We start from the raw sequence: 19005 nt of genomic DNA on the forward strand, positions 1-19005 counted from the left end.
TTACTTTTTTTCTATAATTAATATCCCCAAAAAAGATGTATATATATATATATATATATATATATATATATATATATATATATATATATATAAAAAAAAATCCTCAGTTTAGGCCGATACGTATTCTTCTACCTATTTTTGGTAAAAAAAAAAAAAAAAAAAAAAAAATCGCAATAATCGTTTATCGATTGGTTTGCGCAAAATTTATAGCGTTTACAAAATAGGGGATAGTTTTATGGCATTTTTATTAATAATTTTTTTTTACTACTAATGGCGGCGATCAGCGATTTTTTTCGTACATGCGACATTATGGTGGACACATCGGACAATTTTGACACATTTTTGGGACCATTGTCATTTTCACAGCGAAAAGTGCTATAAAAATGCACTCATTACTGTGAAAAAGACAATTGCAGTTTAGGAGTTAACCACTAGGGGGCGCTGTAGGGGTGACCTCACATGTGTTTCTAACTGTAGGGGGGTGGGGCTGGACGTGTGTTGTCAGTGATCGTCTTTCCCTATATCAGGGAACAGACGATCACTGACATTGCCACAGTGAAGAACGGGGAAGGTGTGTTTACACACACCTCTCCCCGTTCTTCAGCTCCTGTGACCGATCGCGGGACACCAGCAGCGATCGGGTCCGCGGGTCAACGGAGCTTCGGACTGGGCACTTAAAGAGGAAGTACCCATACGTGATTGCGCCCAGCCGTGTCATTCTGCCGGCGTAAATCGGCATTAGGCGGTCCTTAAGTGGTTAACATATTTGAACAGGCTCACATTTGATCTTTATTCAATCAGTGCCTTCAGATAAAGGTGAAATTCTTGAACCAAAACACAAGAAAAAATACCTTTTTTAATTGAAAAGGTATTTTTTCTTGTGTTTTGGTTCAAGTATTTCAAGTCAACAAAAATGTCATTAGATGTAATGTCATAGCCAAAGAAAAAGTAAGTGAACCCTGTGCATTATAAACTGATATTGCTTTATTTTGCAGAAATTACTTCTTGTGTAAATGGCCACCAGTCTCTGACTACTTCTCCATGCAAAATTCCTTCAGTTTCAAAATATTTGTGGGTTTTCTTGCACAAACTGCTCATTTCAAAATAAGAATAGCAAGGCGCTGAGGTCAGTATCAAATAAAAAACACTTTATTAAAATAAGCAGCACACTTACATTGATGTTAGCATGAAACAGCATTGATAGGGAACACTTGAGACCAAGCAGCTGTAATCAGTGTGAAGCCATCATGATGCGTTATCAGGGGCTTTGCCCTCTTCTTCAAATGCATTTGAAGAAGAGGGCAAAGTCCCTGGAAACACGTCATGCACACCCCCTCTCCCGACAGCTGTCATCCTTGTGTGCAGCCTAGAACACCGCAGCTAATATCACATACTTTGAGCTGGCTAGCTCCCTGTCATCCTTGGTCTCTGTTTACTCCGTGAAGCCTACGGCCTCACATTGATTACAGCTGCTTGGTCTCAGGTGTTCCCTATTCATGCTGTTTCATGCTAACTTCAATGTAAATGTGCTGCTTATTTTGGTAAAAGTGTTTTTTTATTTGATACTGACCTCAGCGCCCTGCTATTAATTTTCTTTTACATTGAGGTGATCCTACCTAGATCTTCTGTGGGAGCTGTAGAGGTTCCAGTCTCAGGCCCTTCTCCTGTTCAGCCATCAATGATCCATCCATCCATCTATCCACCCTGTTGATGTTCTACAGCTACAGATGAAAGTTCAAATGGACCAAGGGACTTTGCACTTCTCTTAGGAGCACCGTATTCGCCGTGTACTTGTACACTCTTTGGATTCATTTCAAAATGCCCCTTACACATTTTTAAATTAGCGCTTTGGCTAGGGCAGTCCAGAACCTACTATTTCTTCTTTTTCAGCTATTCCTTGGTGAATTTGCTACTGTGCTTCAGATCATTATCATAAAGTAAGGCCAAATATTTGCAAAAGTACATTCTTTTTAGCAAACTATCTAAGTAGCTTAGTAAGGGAAACCTGAGAGTTTCCTCTAATCACTTCTTGCTGCATCTGACCTAATTCTTCCACTTATTCTCATTCTAAAAAAATACTGTCATCTACCTATCATTACCACTTTTGCAGAACAGCTCTAATATCAGAAAACCACACTAAATAAAAGTAGGTTACTGTTAAATATAACTCAATGTTGGAGTAGTGTTTGGATGGATCTGGGTGGTCTTAACATATTCAAATTTTTTCTTTTGTCCTTTACCGTAGTAGCAAAAAAAGGTTATTTATTAGATACTTATACTGTAAATCATATGAACTTTTGAACATAATGAACTTTTTGAACATTATAAACTATTGAACATTTTGCATCTGTCTGTATGCAACATACACAAATGGTGCTGTTCATACGGTAAACTGTGCTGTTCCTGAGCAATGGAAAGATAAAAACATTGGGTTGATTTACTAAAAACTAAAGGTCTGCTGACTTTATCTAATCATGTGCAAGCAAATTACGATTTTTTTTATTTTTATGCATGTGATTAGGTATTCTTTGCAAAGTGAAATTTAATCAAATTCACTAAGCTCTGGGCAAAATCTCTTGCAAAGTGCAACTACCCTAGAAAAGTCAACAGCCTTGTTGTCTTTAGTAAATCAGGCACACTGTAGATAAGATGAGGGAAAACCCACAGTCAAGAACGGTCAAATATATGTTCAGTCACAGATACACTTTTGCACAAAGTTCACACACATGTACACTTTCTTTAAAGTAGAATAATAAAACTTCTCCAGTTCTGGTAGATCATAATAATAAAGCATGCAATGCCAAGCTGCAGTTTCCAAAGCGAGCAAAATCCTTTCTTATAGTAAGAGAGGTATGAACTCTAGAGAGATATAATTTTGCCACTGTACAAATCATTAGTAAGACCACATCTGGAATATGCAGTTCAGTTTTGGGCACCAGTTCTTAAAAAGGATATCGGGGAACTGGAGAAAGTGCAGAGAAGGGCAATCAAACTGATAAGAGGCATGGAGGAGCGATTAGAGGAAGTGAATTTATTCTCTCTTGAGAAGAGGAGAATAAGGAGGGATATGATCAACATGTACAAATACATAAGGGGTCCATATAGTGAACTTGGTGTTAAGTTTTCCATTAAAGGTCATCACAGAGGACAAGGGGGCCCTCTTTACTTCTAGAGAAAAAGAGATTTCCTCTCCCACTACAGAAAGGCTTCTTCACAGTAAGAGCTATGAAAATGTGGAATAGACTCTGTCAAGAGCTGGTTCTGGCCAGCTCAGTAGATTGTTTTAAAGAAAGGCCTGGGTTCTTTCCTATATACACATAATATAACAGGATACTAATATTTATGTGTAAATTTGATCGAGGGAACAACCGATTGCCTCTTGAGAGATAAGGGAGGAATTTCCCCTGCTGGAGCAAATTGGATCATGCTTTTCTGTTTTTTTTTGCCTTCCTCTGTATCAACTTTGGTTATAGTATTGTGTATATATATATATATATATATATATATATATATATATATATATATATATATTTTCCCTTCTATTGGTTGATCTGGATTGATTTTTGTATTTTTTTCAACCAGACTAACTATGTAACAACGTACTTCTATGCAAAAAATGTAACCTTAAAATTATCAGTCTGATTAACCCCCCTGGCGGTATTCCCGAGTCTGACTCGGGGTAAGATTTTTATACCAAAATCGGTATCCCCGAGTCAGACTCGGGCTCGCCACGCTGCAGCCAGAGACAAAGATACTTACCTTGTCCCTGGATCCAGCGATGCCGCCGCGCTGTGTGAGCGAGCGGGACCTCGCTCGATTCACACAGTGTCCTCCTGTGCCGCCGATCTCTGTTCCCTGCGACGTTACGACGCACGGGGCGGAGAACAGCGACAAATTCAAAAAGGTAAACAAACACATTACATACAGTATACTGTAATCTTATAGATTACAGTACTGTATGTAAAAAATACACCCCCCCCTTGTCCCTAGTGGTCTGCCCAGTGCCCTACATGTTATTTAATATAATAAAAACTGTTCTTTCTGCCTGCATACTGTAGATTGTCCAAAAGTGTCCCTTTATGTCAAAAATGGTTTTAGAGCAGCTAGAAAACAGCGATAATAAATTATAATCACTTGCAGAATTCTGTGATAGCGATTTGTGGGGAAATTCGTCATAAAAAAATGTAAGTGAGTTATTCCTAAGAATTACAGGCCTACAGTATAAAACGCCAATTTTCCTTGCAAATAATGGTAACCCTTTCAGCACCTTTTTTCTGAAATAATCATACCGCCAGGTTAGAGAAATATATTATTACTTTGTATCATAAAATTTTTATAATTAAAAATACTTTTGTATTTAATACCACCTATTTTAACACTAGAAATAAATACTGAGAAGAAGATATAAAACATAATTCCTATTGTAGAATATACAGTATATATTCTAGGAACATTTGCCTATCAGCTGTAGAGGAACTACAAGTCTCAGCATCAAGTACAGCATGCTGGATCATATATCTTTAAGTTGCAGGTTAACTGATTGCCTAAGATTTTCTTTTCATGTCTTGTGCATGAACCACCTCCACTCATGACAGCAGTAGAGTTCCCTAGGGATACTAGCAGGTCTATTTAATATTATTACAGGTAAGGTAGCAGATTCACTAGTTGCTGACAGCAAAGCTTCCCTCACCTGACTGACAAATGCACCATGTTATGTGTGATTCAGCATCTGCCAACCTCCCCTGGATTATCCTACGCCTTCACAGGTCAATAACTGAAAACAAGCCTCTATTGCTAGGCTAGCTACTGGACCTAAACTGATCATCTCTGACATTGGCTCTATCTGTGCTTGTCATCGCCACAACCAACAAAATGATCATTCTAAAGGACAGCAAGATGTTCTGTCTACTTGTCGCCTTGACCATCTGCCTACAGGACCAATTTGTAGACCATGTGCAGGCTCAGGAGTGCAGATTGATAGGGAAGTTTGATCTACATGGATTTGTAGAATCTACAGACCATGAGCTGATCATTGGAGGACTGTTTCCTTTTCATCAAAGGACCATACTGACCAATGACACCGATATGGAGGAGCCCAAGTCTCCAAAGTGTGAGGGGTGAGTCTATTTTTTCTGATCTCGATGAAATAAGAAAGCTATAAGTTTTTTTTTTAAGCGATTAATAAATAGCGCCAATTTAACTCTAGCCGTTCTGCTGTCCAATATAGTATGGCATGTTGGTATTATATATGGCTTTACAGTATTGCATTTAAGGGTATATATCTTTAGCCTGAAAATTAAGTTATCTTCAATCACTGTAGAATTCGAATATCATAAGTGAAATATCTTAGCCAGATTTTGTATCCCTCATGTACCGGTAGGCCTATTTTGTAAGGCTGTGCACAGAACAGAGAGCACATACTGTATACTCATGTGTTTTATGGTTTAATCAGTTTGGCCTGTTGCATTGCTATGGATAAGTAAACTTCTTACTTCATCATAGCTCCTTGCTCCATCTTGGATGAGTAGTTTTCAACTATCTTTACATCGTACCTTTGTTTTTTTATGATTTCCCTTTTAACAAGAAACCTAATTGTTACTTTTTAGCACATCAGATGTAATATTTTGTACCAATAATATACAATTTATCATGCTATATACGATTTACTACTGTCACAAAAAAAGCATACATACGCAGTTATAAGGCCGCGTACACACGGTCGATCCATCCGATGAGAATGGTCCGACGGACCGTTTTCATCGCTTCACCGCTGAAGCAGACTGATGGTCTGATGTGCGTACACACCATCGTTCCAAAAACCGATCGGATCAGAACGCGGTGAAGTAAAACACACGACGTGCTGAAAAAAACGAAGTTCAATGCTTCCAAGCAGCATGCGCATGCTCAGACTTGATTCTGAGCATGCGCAGGTTTTGAACCGATGCTTTAGTGTACTAACCATCGGTTTGGACCTATCGGTCAGCGGTCCATCGGTTAGATTTTAAAGCAAGTTCTCTAACTTTTGTCCGAAGGACAAAAGACAGATGGGGCGTACACACGGACGGTTTGGACCGATGAAACTGAACTTCGGTCCGTTTTCATCGGTTTGGACCGATGGTGTGTACGCGGCCTTAGAGTAATGCCACTATTACATTAATGCCATGGCTGTGTAACTACATATAGGGAAAACTGTGTAACTTATAATATCCAACCCAATATCAAAGCAGGGCTATACAGTATGTCAGTATAACAATATCTTGGTTACAATAGCATTTGGCTCATACTTTTTAGATAAAAATAATAGGTTTGTTGTCCTGGCATTACAAAAGAAAGTAATATCGTAAAGGGTTTCTCAATGTGGGAAGGCACAGTTCTTGTAAGACATGAACCTGTGCCTACTTCAAACAGCCAAATCTTTGTTTTTTAAAGCACCCCAATCCACTCCTTGAAGTAAGCACATTACCTATTTCCCCTTATCTCAATTTTATTAAATCTAGATTTTGCTATATGGCCCTATTATGTGTATGCAATTGTACTGTCATGTTATTTTATAATTAAAATGATTAACTGGACCTGTTTTACATACCTATATACAGTATACTCTGAAACTTGACCAACTGTATCTTACAAAGAAATTTCCAAAGTGTCAAACAAGAATCACTGAGCCGACAGGGACTCCTGCGATTAGTCTTTGCTGAGGCGTTGCAAAGAGCAGGTTCTGGAAGTCAACTAGTTAAAGTGACTGAAAATTAGGCTTTGAGAAGCTGAGATTAATGTACTTGTCATTGCATTGTCAAAATGTATAGCTTAGATGTAGGACACTGAGCAGTTTGTTGAGAAAGCTATTGAGCCTGATCCACAAAATTAATTGAACAAGGACAAAGATAACTCATAGTGGTACTATACCTGCATTAAAGGTCACATGAGCATCGAGATGTATGTGTACGCTGCAAATGTGGGTCACAATTTGGATTGTAGTGTGCGTTGAACATACAAATAATGATTCTTTTGCATTTTCTATTCTTGTATTCTTGTAAGCTGCAAAAAATAAATTGTTGCAATGTGCTACTGCCCATCACAGTTTATTAAAGGAAGCCTTATATTCCCATTTAGCAAATGTGGATAATATAATAGGTATTTTAATCCTTATGTGTGCACCTTACTTATCATCAAGTTATAATAACTTTATGGTAAATGTTATCATATTATTTCATCTACATTGACATACGGAATTACGGCAGCTGTGATATTCAGTTGAGATTTAGGCCTGCTGGCTGCAATTTATAATTAAGGTGTGCAACCCTCAATTACAGTGAGATGAGCTACTTCCCTCATCCTTGTTTAGAAGACTCCCTCTGTATCATCTCAGCATAACAGCTGTGATTGAACTGTATGACATTCACATGAATCTTTTAATAAAACAATCAAATTGCAATATATACTATAATTTTTATGTAGTCTACATGCTGATAGGCTGCACTTGCCCATGCATTGTAAAGATACTGCAGTTGATTTACTAAAACAGGAAAGTTCAAAATCTGGTGCAGCTCTGCATAGAACCCAATCAGCTTCCAGGTTTTCTTGTCAAAGCTTAATTGAACAAGCTGAAGTTAGGCCCTGATTAATTACCATGCACAGCTGCACCAGATTTTGTACTCTCCAATTTTAGTAAATCAACCCCTGAGGCCGGGTTCACACTGGTACGACAAACGCTCTGACATTAGGAGCTCATGTCGCATGACGTGTTAAAAACAATGTTTCCCTATTGGAGCCGTCTTAAAATTTGAAAATGCTCCCTGTACTACTTTAGTTTGACTTTGATCCTACTTCAGCCCATTGAATATCATTGAAGTCGGATCAAAGTAGGATCCTTGTCCTAACCATCCGACTTTTGACATCCGACATGTGATTACAGTAGCAGTAAAAGGAATTTATCTCACACTGGGATTGTTTTGATTGGTCAAAGGACAAGTCAGACTATCACAAAGTCGGATCAAAGTTGTATCCTGTTCATGAAAGTCGGATGGATGTAGGACCAATGTAGGACTGACGTCGCAGAGCAAAGTAGGGTGAAAGTTGTATGACTCTTGTGTCGTACCAGTGTGAACCCAGACAAAGGCCCCTTTCACACATGCGGATCGTATGTCCGCTTTTTTATCCATCCGTTTGCGGATGAAAAAGGGACATACATTGGTCCCTATGAGATTGCGGGTGTCAGCGGATGAACATCCACTGACACCCGATCTCATCCGCCTCCGCAAAGATCCGATTTTGCAGATGGAAGAAAACCCAATTTTTCTTTCCGTCTGCGGATCGGATGAACACGGACATATGGTCCGTGTTAATCTGATCCCCCCATAGGGGAGAGCGGAGAAAAGACAGGGCGGTCCCTGCACAGTGTGCGGAGACTGCCCTGTCATCCGCCAGCTCAGCAGGGATCAACGGAGCGATCCCCGATGAGCATACGGAGACGGATCATTACTGAACGTATAACACACACTTTTTTCCCCTTAAAATCAGGGGGAAATCGTGGGTGCATGTTATACGCTGATATCGCTTTCTTTTACCAACGGGGTGGGCGGGGATTGGGCGGGGGTGTCATGCCGGCCGTCCTGCCTCTCCTAGCCCTGGGACAGCCCACTGGTGTACTATAAAGATAAAAAAAAATCACTGCGAGTCCTATTACATCCTTTGAAGTGTCATAGCCCACAAATACCTCATTCTCCCTTTTCTTTCTGGCCGCTCTCATCCTCCAGTGATCATGTAACCAGCCGGAAATAACAGTGACACAGTATGTATGAGAAGGGACTGGCAGTGATTGTTTTTAAAACTTAAGGGCCAGTTCACACCAGACGCAGTTCCGTTCAGTTCCGTGTGCATTTTTCTGCACTAAAAATGCATGCACAGTGTTTTCCATGTATTCCAATGGCTCTAGTTCACACCATGCAGTCAGTTTGACCGGAACCTGACTGTATGATGTGAACTAGAGCCATTGGAATACATGGAAAACACTGTACATGCATGCATGCAGAAAAAAAGCACACGGAACTGAACGTAACTGCGTCTGGTGTGAACTTGCCCTGGAAGTGGTGTCCCAGGAGACTGGGGGGTCTCCTGGGGGCGCAAGGGGGCTGTGCAATGTAAAGGAGCTGTGTACTGTGCAGGGGGGAAATGCTGTGTAATGTAAAGGGGAGCTACATAATGTGCAGGGATCTGTGCAATGTGCAGGGGGGGGGGGGGGGGGGTGTTCTGTGTAAGGCTTTGATGTCTGTGTAATGTGCAGGGGGGGGGGGGCTTTGGAATGTAAAAGGGGCTGTTGAATCACTTTTTTCACAAAAATGTTGCTTTCTTTTGGTGGTATTTAATCACTACTGGGGTTTTTATTTTTTGCTAAACAAACAAAAAAAGATGTAACATTTTGAAAAAAAAACAGTTTTCATAGTATGTTATAAAATTTTGCAAACAGGTAATTTTTCTCCTTCATCAAAATGCGCTGATGAGGCTGCACTGATGGGCAGTGATGAGCTGCACTAATAGGCTGCACTAATAGGCACAGATAAGGCGGCACTGATGGGTATAGATAAGGCAGCACTGACAGGTGGCACTGGTAGGCCGCAACACTGATAGGCAGCACTGGTGATGAGGCACTGATTGGCACTGATAGGTGGCACTGTGGGCACTGACAGGTAGCACTGGCAGGTGGGCACAGATGAGGTGGCGGCAGCTCTCTTCGATCAGGACCGATGTCCCTCTGACAGCTGCCGGTGATCAGCTTTTTCTCTCTCCTAGCGCTATCAGCGTAAGGAGAAAAAATAGCCGATTACCGGCTCTGTTTACATCACATGATGATCATGTGGTAAGGGGTCGGGATCCGATTAGTGATCAGCGAAGACTCACAGAGCGCGCTCGAGCACGGGAGGACTTTATACGACAGCCGCCCGGCAAAGTAGGTCCATGCTGTAGCCGTCATTTGGCTATAGTGTGGACCAGGGGCGTCGTTAGGGCGGGGCTTGGTGGGCTGGAGCCCCGAATGGTACCCCGAAAAGCCCTGAGTCTCGGCTGTTTAATTTAACATTATTAGCCCCGAATCCCCTGAAAAAAATGTGTGAGCGCGGACCGCGGTGCTGTGTCATGTCAGTGTCTGAGTCTGTGCCGTGCGAGCGTCCATCCAACGACATCACAGACACGGCCCCGCCCGCGATCCCAGGATTGGCCAGTGAGATGTCCATCATAGGCGCGCTGTGCTGTTATGATGGACATCACAGTGGACCAATCCTATGGCGATTCACGGCCAAAAGGGGTGAGAAAGTGCGCGAAGCTTGACTTCACGTCAGGCGCAGCAAACAGACTGGAGTCTGTGTGAGGAGGCGGCAGACCGTGGCACCAGCGTGGAGGACGGCTGGAGACGGCTGGAGGACGGCTGGAGACGGGTGGAGGATGGCTAGAGCACGGCAAGAGCAGACAGCCAGTGTGAGTGACAACAGGGGGGGGAGCCGGGAGGACACCTGGACAGTGAAAATTAAATATACAATATAAATTCCAGTGTATTACAGTTATACTGCATACACAGAACTGGGTGATAATAAACTATTATGACCAACGGATGTTTAAATGGTGTCCATGTGTAAAATATATACCATACAATGTGAGTGACAAATAAATTATTAACAGGTGTTAATACACAATCTGGTGACTGGAATAATCCATGTGCAAATGGATGCAAGTGATACAGTCCCAAAACAAATTGGAGATAATCAAAGTGCAGAGTACTCTTGTGTCTTCCAAATATGATATGCCAGAAAAAAGTGGTTCACCAAAGTTCACCAAGTATAAAGATAGATGCCTCCTTACCAAACGTTGTTGACCAAATAATTAAAATATGGTCAATGCTAGCTTGTGGTTAAATATGGGTCAGCAAAATCTCATACAGGTTCCGATGTCAGCAGCAGACCAGATCCCAAAAAAAGAGAGGAAATGCCTCTCAGCTAGTTAATATACATGGCAATGTTCTACAGCCATTTACATTTCTACAAGATAATCCAGACCCTTCATTCATTCCTACTTTGAGTTCTATACACTGGATTGACTTTGCAATTATGCGGTTTATCTTTTGAATAAGAGCGTTACCACTATCACTGGAATTGATGGACTGATCTATTGATTAACCTTTAGGCCCCGTACACACGAGAGGATCCATCCGCTGGAATTGATCCACGGACCGGCTGCAGCGGATAGATCCCCTGGTGTGTACAATCCAGCAGATCTGTTTCCGCGGATTTTTATCCCCTGGGATGGATTTCAAGCAGATAAAAATTTGAAGACATGCTTTCAAATCTATCCGCTTGAATCCATCCCAACGGATTGATCCGCTGGTCTGTACAGACTCACCGGATCCATCCGTCTGAATGGATCCCCCGCATGTGTCGTAATGATTCGACGCATGCGTGGAATTCATTATATGACAGCGTCGCGCACGTCGCCGCGACCGTATCCGTGGATAAATCCTCTCGTGTGTACTAGGCCTTACAGTGACCTCTGTGCTCTCATTCTGCTTGGTGCTATATTGGCCCATTGGAACATTGTTTGCAGGTTATTTATACTCCCTAGTGGAAGCATTTAATACATAGCCCCAGTATAAGATCTGCATTTCCAGTGCTCACCCTCAGGGTCATTGTCATCACTGTTACTTTTGATGTTATATGTCCAGATATCTAGGGGTTAATAATTATACTTTGGTCAAGTGGGATTTCATCATACCCCCACTTTTAGAATACAACGTTGTAATTTTTTACAGTGTATTTATTATGTGGTGGTCAGGTCAGTGTATGCAGTTCAGGTCATTGTAGTCAGGACAGGTGAGTGTATGCAGGTGAGTGTATGCAGGTGAGTGTATGCAGGTGAGTGTATGCAGGTGAGTGTAAGGCCCCATACACACGATAGAATCCATCCGCTTAAAAATCCCAGCGAATGGGTTTCAGCGGATAGATCCTATGGTGTGTACACTCCAGTGGATCTGTTTCCGCCGATTTTTCTCCCATGCGATGGATTTCCAGCAGATAAATATTTGATGACATGCTATCAAATCTATCCGCTGGAATCCATCCCAACGGATGGATCCGCTGGTCTGTATAGACTCACCGGATCCATCCGTCCGAAGGGATCCCCCGCATGCGTCGTAATGATTCGACGCATGCGTGGAATTCCTTATATGACAGCGTCATAATCGCGGCGACGGCGCGACACGTCATCGCCAGAGGATTTCGGCGCGGATTTCAATGCGATGGTGAGTACACTCCATCGCATGGAAATCCGCACAAATCCTCGAGAGGATTTATCCGCGGAAACGGTCCGCTGGACCGTATTCGCGGATAAATCCTCTCGTGTGTATGGGGCCTTAGTGTATGCAGGTTATGTCAGTGTGTGTGTGTGTGTCTCTGTACTAACTCACGTAGGTCAGGGTATGTGTATCAGGTAGGTCCACCTGCGCCACTCCACCGACCGCACCCCCCCCCCCCCCCGGTGCCGGCTTGGCTTCGGGCTGAAGCCCCTGGTCTTTTTGGCACCTAGCAACGCCCCTGGTGTGGACTGTTACATGTGCCTGTAAACAAATTGTTTTCTATAGTCCCAATAACAGTCCTTAAAAGAAGTTTCTCTGTGCCAGTAGTGGATCACCTAGTCATAATTCACCCAATCACCCGTAATAAACCACCACCTTTCACATTTTGCACTCAACAAATCGCGGTATAATAAGAGCTTGATCAATACATGGATCTTTCAACTCTCTGTATGGGTTATTCTGAAGTTACCCCAGCAGATAAAGTGATATTCCTCCTCTCATGTACTCATGCAAAATAAATGGCCATCATTGCGAAAAATATTCGAAAAATGTATTAGACTTTAAAACATAAAATATGTATACACTCACATTTAGGGATGCCATTAGGCCAGCACTAAGTCTATCCAACAATCCAGCACCTCAGTCTACATTCGCCGCTCCTTACTAGGAAGCCAGTGTGCAGTCCAAGCCTCGATTGTGGGGTGGGTCAGGGCCGGGTGTGATGTCAGCATCGCTCCACTAGCCTCAATGCGTTTCGCATATACTATGCATAATCAGGAAGCGTTATATGGTAATAAGGCAGGGTTTGACAAATTTGCTTGGAATCTAGGAGCCAGCTAAAAAAGTTAGGAGCCAGAAACGTGCCCCGTCCCACCGAGCTCACACGCAGAAGCGAACGCATACGTAGTGCCAGCATGTGTTCAAACCACACATGTGAGGTATCACCGCGATTGGTAGAGCAAGAGAAATAATTCTAGCCCTAGACCTCATCTGTAACTCAAAACATGCAACCTGTAGAATTTTTTAAACGTCGCCTATGGAGATTTTAAAAGGTAAAAGTTTGTCTCCATTTCACGAGCGGACGCAATTTTGAAGCGTGACATGTTGGGCATCAATTTACTCGGCGTAAGATTATCTTTCACAATATAAAAAAAATTAGGCTAACTTTACTGGTGTCTTATTTTTTTATTAAAAAAGTGTGCTGCGCAAATACGGTGTGACAGAAAGTATTGCAACAACCGCCATTTTATTCTCTAGGGTGTTAGAATAAAAATATATATAATGTATAATGTTATATAATGTTTGGGGGTTCTAATTAGAGGGAAGGAGATGGCAGTCAAAACACAGGGAAGCTCCATTAGCATTAGCATTGCTGGTTGTCTTGTCATACCAACTGTCACCACAAGATGGCGCCATATTACAGAAGGAAGCATAGGCCTACCGGCCGGCGCGGACCAACGCGATCACGCTGTGGGGGAGGTGGGGCGCACAGAGACACAGGATGGGGTACCTCAATGAGGCGACCTAAGACTTTTGCCCCAGACGGCACCTTATTTAGTCACGTGGTGGGGGGCAATGGCAGCACAAACATGCTGCGTAGAATGCCTATCTGCTGCCCGTCATTAGTACAGACAAATACTGTATTTATTGGCGTATAACACTCACTTTTTTACCCTGAAAATAGAGGGTAAACTGTGCCTGCGTGTTATACGCAGGGGGCTGTGGAAAGTTTTTTTTCTGAAACTTCCCTCCTAAAGTTAGGGTGCGTGCTATACGCCGATAAATACGGTAGCTTATGCCCCACTCTTCTGTACTGAAGCCCAGTTGAGCGAAGTGCAGATCCTTCTGTACATCTTTTATGTTTTACACAAAAAAATAAGGTAATGTGTTGTTTAACTTTAGTGTATTTTTACCGAAAATGAATGTCCTAATATCATGTGACATAAAACGTTGTAACTACCAGCATTTACTTCAGAGAATATATAATGTTTGGGAATTTTAACTAATCTTTAGGCCTAAATGTTTCTTTTATTATGACTGCAACCCCCCAAAACCCTCTAACCCTCTTTTAGCTGAGCTTTATTGTTTAAAAATGTTAAAGCGGAGCTCCGGTCCTTTTTGTGGTCACCCGAACCCTCGCTGCTCTCCTTCTCCTCCCCCTCCCCTCGCCCCAGGGCCGGCATTTCAACTGTGGGCACCCAGCTGTGACAGCTTGCGCCTTCACAGCCAGGTGTGCACTGCACGTGCAGGAGTCACACTGCGGCTGCTGAATGGTCTAGAACAGGGAGAGGAGACCTGCGATGCGAGTGGGAATGGGTACCTGTCAATTCTGCCATGTTTATCCTGGAGCCATAAAGACTTTCAAAGGTCAGTTGTGATGATGCTAACACCTGTTCAAGATGCCTGTAATGGAAAATGGCATTCTTTGACTACCTTCCTGCACACTTTTTTGAGGGCAGTAAAGGTACTCTGAGGCCCTGTATACACGGGCCAGAATCTCGTCAGGAAAAAAAAATTATTTTTCCTGATGAGATTCTTGGCAAGAAACTCTTTCCGCCCGAGTGTACAGACACTCCTTTCATAAGAACCACGGTTCTTTTGAATGGCAAGAATGCAGTGACGTCATTGCGTACGACGAGCATGCACACGTCACATTCGATGCCGTCGCCGCCATCTTGCTGCACCCTACCTATGCCTAGGAAGCTACCGCGCATGTGTCAAAGTCATTTCGAGCATGCGCAGGTTTCCACGGCGACAGGTAAGTATACACACTCTCGGGTTTCTCGGCAGGAAAACACTGTCGAGAATCACAACGAGAAAATAGAGAACAGGTTCTCTATTTTCCCCAATCGACATTTTAGGCAGTTTTCTTGATGAGAAACCTCAAAGCCTCGTACACACACACACGGTTTACTCGGCAAGAAAGCTCTGCCAGCAGTTTTCTTGCTGGTTTTTGCCAAATAAACCGAGAGTGTGTACGAGGCTTTACTAATTTTTACTGCTAGTGGCATTGCCACTCCTTCCTTTTTATTTTTTCCCCCATTTTGGATAGAGCAGAAAAGGGTCTTGAATGTGATGTCAGCAGCCCAAGCTGTCTGTGTCCCTGAAGTTTCTCAAAGCTAAAACTTCCAAAAATCTATCTATGGTCAACAATGAGCAAAGAATGCATGTTGGCCTTGCCAAATTGTCCATGAACTTGCCCAGATAGTTAATCTAAATATTACAGTTCATGCATTTGCTTGCCAAAAGGCAAGAAGAGTGCCTACTAATTTAACTTACATCTAAAAGCTTACAACCCCAATGGAGCAGTGAAAGTCCAGTCCAGCAGAGCCCAGCACAGCACAGGGGCCAGCACAGCACAGAGCCCAGCACAGCCATGTCCAGCACAGCCCAGCCATGTCCAGCACAGCCCAGCTTTAAGGTAATAAAGAAGCTGGTGGTGGCAGTAGGTGATGGTGGCAGGAGGTGGTGGGGGCATGAGGTGATGGTGGAAGAAGGTAATGGTGGCACAGTGGCAGGAGGTGGGTGAGGTAATGCTGGCAGGAGCTGGTGGGGCAGGAGGTGATGGTGGCAAGAGCCGATTGTGGCAGGAGGTGGTGGCGAGAGCAGGAGGTAATGGCGGCAAGAGCTGGCAGGAGGTGATGGTGGCAGGGGGAGGTGGGGGCAGGAGGTGATGGTGGCAGGAGGTGGACCTCTAATTAATATAATGCAATATGCAAATTCATATAGTCATATAATGTAATCAACATTTCAATATCTTCATGAGACAACATTGATCAGAGTATCAGGATACACATTCTGGAATAGAGGAAAGGTAATATGGAGAAGGTATTTAAAGTGTTTGTTAACCCCCCCCCCCCCCAAAAAAAAATAGAGATCCTGGTCCCTTAAAGCAGAATAAACAGCAGAGTGCTTGTGCTATGTAATCTGCCCCTCTCTAAACTGTAAAAAACCTGGCTGATCCTGCCACTTCCTGTATCCCCCTCTCTGCTCTGATCACTATAATCAGGGCTGCTGAGCCCTAACCACCGTGGTCAGTGTATGTACCATCGTCATCCACAGCCCTGTTCTGCTCTCCTCTCTCCCTCCCTCCCTCCCTGCCTGTCAGTTCGGTGTTCTGTGTCTCTGTCTCGGCCCCCCCGTTGCTATTATTAAAAATAAAAAATTACAAATGGTCATTGCCAGCCCCTCTATTATAGTCAGACATACCACACTGTATTAGTCTTTTAGAAAAACGAGGCATGTAAATATCTTTTTAGAGCGATCTTCAGGCACGTCACTTGACTCTCGGCCAGTTTCCAGGGCTACTGCAGGAGGGGCTGAGCGGCCATGTAACCTCTCTGGCTGATGTCAGAGGGGGATCTTGGCCCCCACCTGCAGAAGCCATGTATCGGAGATGTAAAGAAGCCACAAGTCATGTGACCGGCCTGAAGATAGCTCTAAAAATATATTTACATGCCTAATTTTTATAAAAGACTTATACAGTGTGGTATACCCCTTTGTATTCTGCTTCTTAGTTCGGAGTATTTTCTAATCTGTCATGCAACTGACCCGCTAACTATCAGAATTAGGCTTCAGAATGCCTCATCTGGCTCTAGCCTATGCTGGTTATTGAGCCCTAAACTAAAACTAGCTATAGAATCCAAGACCAGAAGGGACAGGGTTAACTAAAATAACAATAGCTGTATATAAACTCTATTGCAGTTTCAGGGTCTTGGCAATCTTCTTATAGCCTAGGCCATCTTTATGTACAGCAACAATTCTTTTTTTCACATCCTCAGAGAGTTCTTTGCCATGAGGTGCCATGTTGAACTTCCAGTGACACCACAGTTTATCGCACCTGCTCCCTATTCACACCTGAGACTTTTGTAACACTAACGAGTGACATGACACGGGGGGATGGATAATTGGGCCCACTTTGGACATTTTCACTTAGGGGTGTACTCACTTTTGTTGCCAGCGGTTTAGACATTTATGGCTGTGTGTTGAGTTATTTTGAGGGGACAGCAAATTTACACTGTTATACAAGCTGTACACTCACTACTTTACATTGGAGCAAAGTGTCATTTCTTCATCTATAAACTCTGCGCCAACCTACAAATACTAAAATTAAAATAGTAGTAGGTAAAAATAAAAGATAACATAAAATAAGCTGCTCCCCTTAAAAAGTAATGAACACTCCAAATGGCATATAAAGTGGGGTAGGGGGTGCTATTACAAATAACACAACTGCATTTATCTTATAGTAGTGAATTAATGTGACTTAATAAACCATGGAAAAAGCACACACTAATGAGTCCATATGTGTAAATCCTGGAAAAAATTAATTAACAGTGCTGAAAATGTAGTCCCAAAGAATGCAATATAGTCCAATCACAGGAAAATGGTTGCAAGGTGATCTTAATTTCCACACTTATCAGTGAGTGATCCTTCACCAGAGATAACGACACCCAAAGTGAATAGAAGAATATTCTGCTTACCAGATGTATTTAACTTCTTTACTTAAAAAGAGAGTCAAATATCGCTTTGGTAGGATTATGCCCGCTCGCATATGTATATTGCGTGCGTTCCACGGACCACAAGGAACAACCAGAGGACCGGATATGGCATAGGACACCGTGACCAGGTACCGCCTCGACGTACATTTTGTGATTAAGTCTTTAGTATATATATATATATATATATATATATATATATATATATATATATATATATATATATATATATATATAGCCCTGCTCCTGTTGAACAGGCGCTGCTTTAAATTTAGTGGGGGTCTGAGCTGCTATTTGGCTCAGACCAGAGTGACTAAGGGCAATTTAGCCTCTGTTTTAGCCATTGCTGTGCTGGGAGTATCCACCATTGCTCGCCTGGGGGTGTTATTACCACCCCAGGCCAAGGGTGGCAGCAGCAGAGTCAAGGTACATTGAGTGTCCCCCTCGGCAGCGAATCAGTGGGAGTGCTTGCCCCGCTGTACATGCTGGGGAGGGGTACTTAAGGGACAAACACCATTGGTGCAGGGGGTCCATCCGTTCGCGCCTCATGTCCCGCCTGACCTAAGGTGCGTGTTTTGAATCCTAGATCCGGGACCACTTTGGCCCGGGGTTGGGGCTTCGTCTGGTGGGCCCAGTTGTCTGGCTGGGGCCTGTACCGCAAAGGTGATCCTGTGCTGTCCGTCCTGCGGGAGGAAGCCACTTGATGAAGGAAGCCAGGGGAGGACCTATTCTGGAAAGGACCATGCAAGAGGCTGGTACCTAGGGAGAAGGCCTGGAAACCTCATCTAAGGATGCACCGTGCACCGAGAGGCCTGACAGTGTCGCCTGACGGATCTAAAAGTTCTAATGAAGCAAAGCTAAAGAGATCCGGGTGCTGAATCCTGTGGCAGAGGATTCCGGACCAAAGTGTCTCATCAAGAAAGGAAGGTCTGTGGCAGAGACTGGACTTTACTTTGTGCGCCATCCCGGCTGCTAGGCCAATGAGAGGGACCTATCCGGGTGAGCAATACCCACTCTGGCTAGAGTGGCGACAAGAACTGTTTGCTGAAAACAGGAGTGTTTCCGTACTTGAGACTATACACCTGAACCTAACTACCCTTCCACCCATCACTTCTCTTTTTCTACTAAAGTTCTCCAAAATAAATCCAAGAAAAAGAAGTGCATTGTGTGGAC

At 43.0% G+C, this 19005-nt stretch overlaps 1 protein-coding gene across 1 annotated transcript in view; it reads left to right on the top strand.

Annotated features, from left to right (window-relative positions):
• The first annotated feature begins 4657 nt into the window (after positions 1 to 4657).
• Positions 4658 to 19005, top strand: part of LOC120936684 (vomeronasal type-2 receptor 1-like) — a 50520-nt gene continuing 36172 nt past the window's right edge. Inside the window, exon 1 of the mRNA XM_040349229.1 lies at positions 4658 to 5117. Coding sequence (XP_040205163.1) covers positions 4873 to 5117 — 245 coding nt within the window. The 5' untranslated portion in view covers positions 4658 to 4872. The remainder of the gene's footprint in view (positions 5118 to 19005) is intronic.

The sequence above is a fragment of the Rana temporaria genome, chromosome 4 (genome assembly GCF_905171775.1).
Source record: "Rana temporaria chromosome 4, aRanTem1.1, whole genome shotgun sequence".
Classification (NCBI taxonomy): domain Eukaryota; kingdom Metazoa; phylum Chordata; class Amphibia; order Anura; family Ranidae; genus Rana; species Rana temporaria.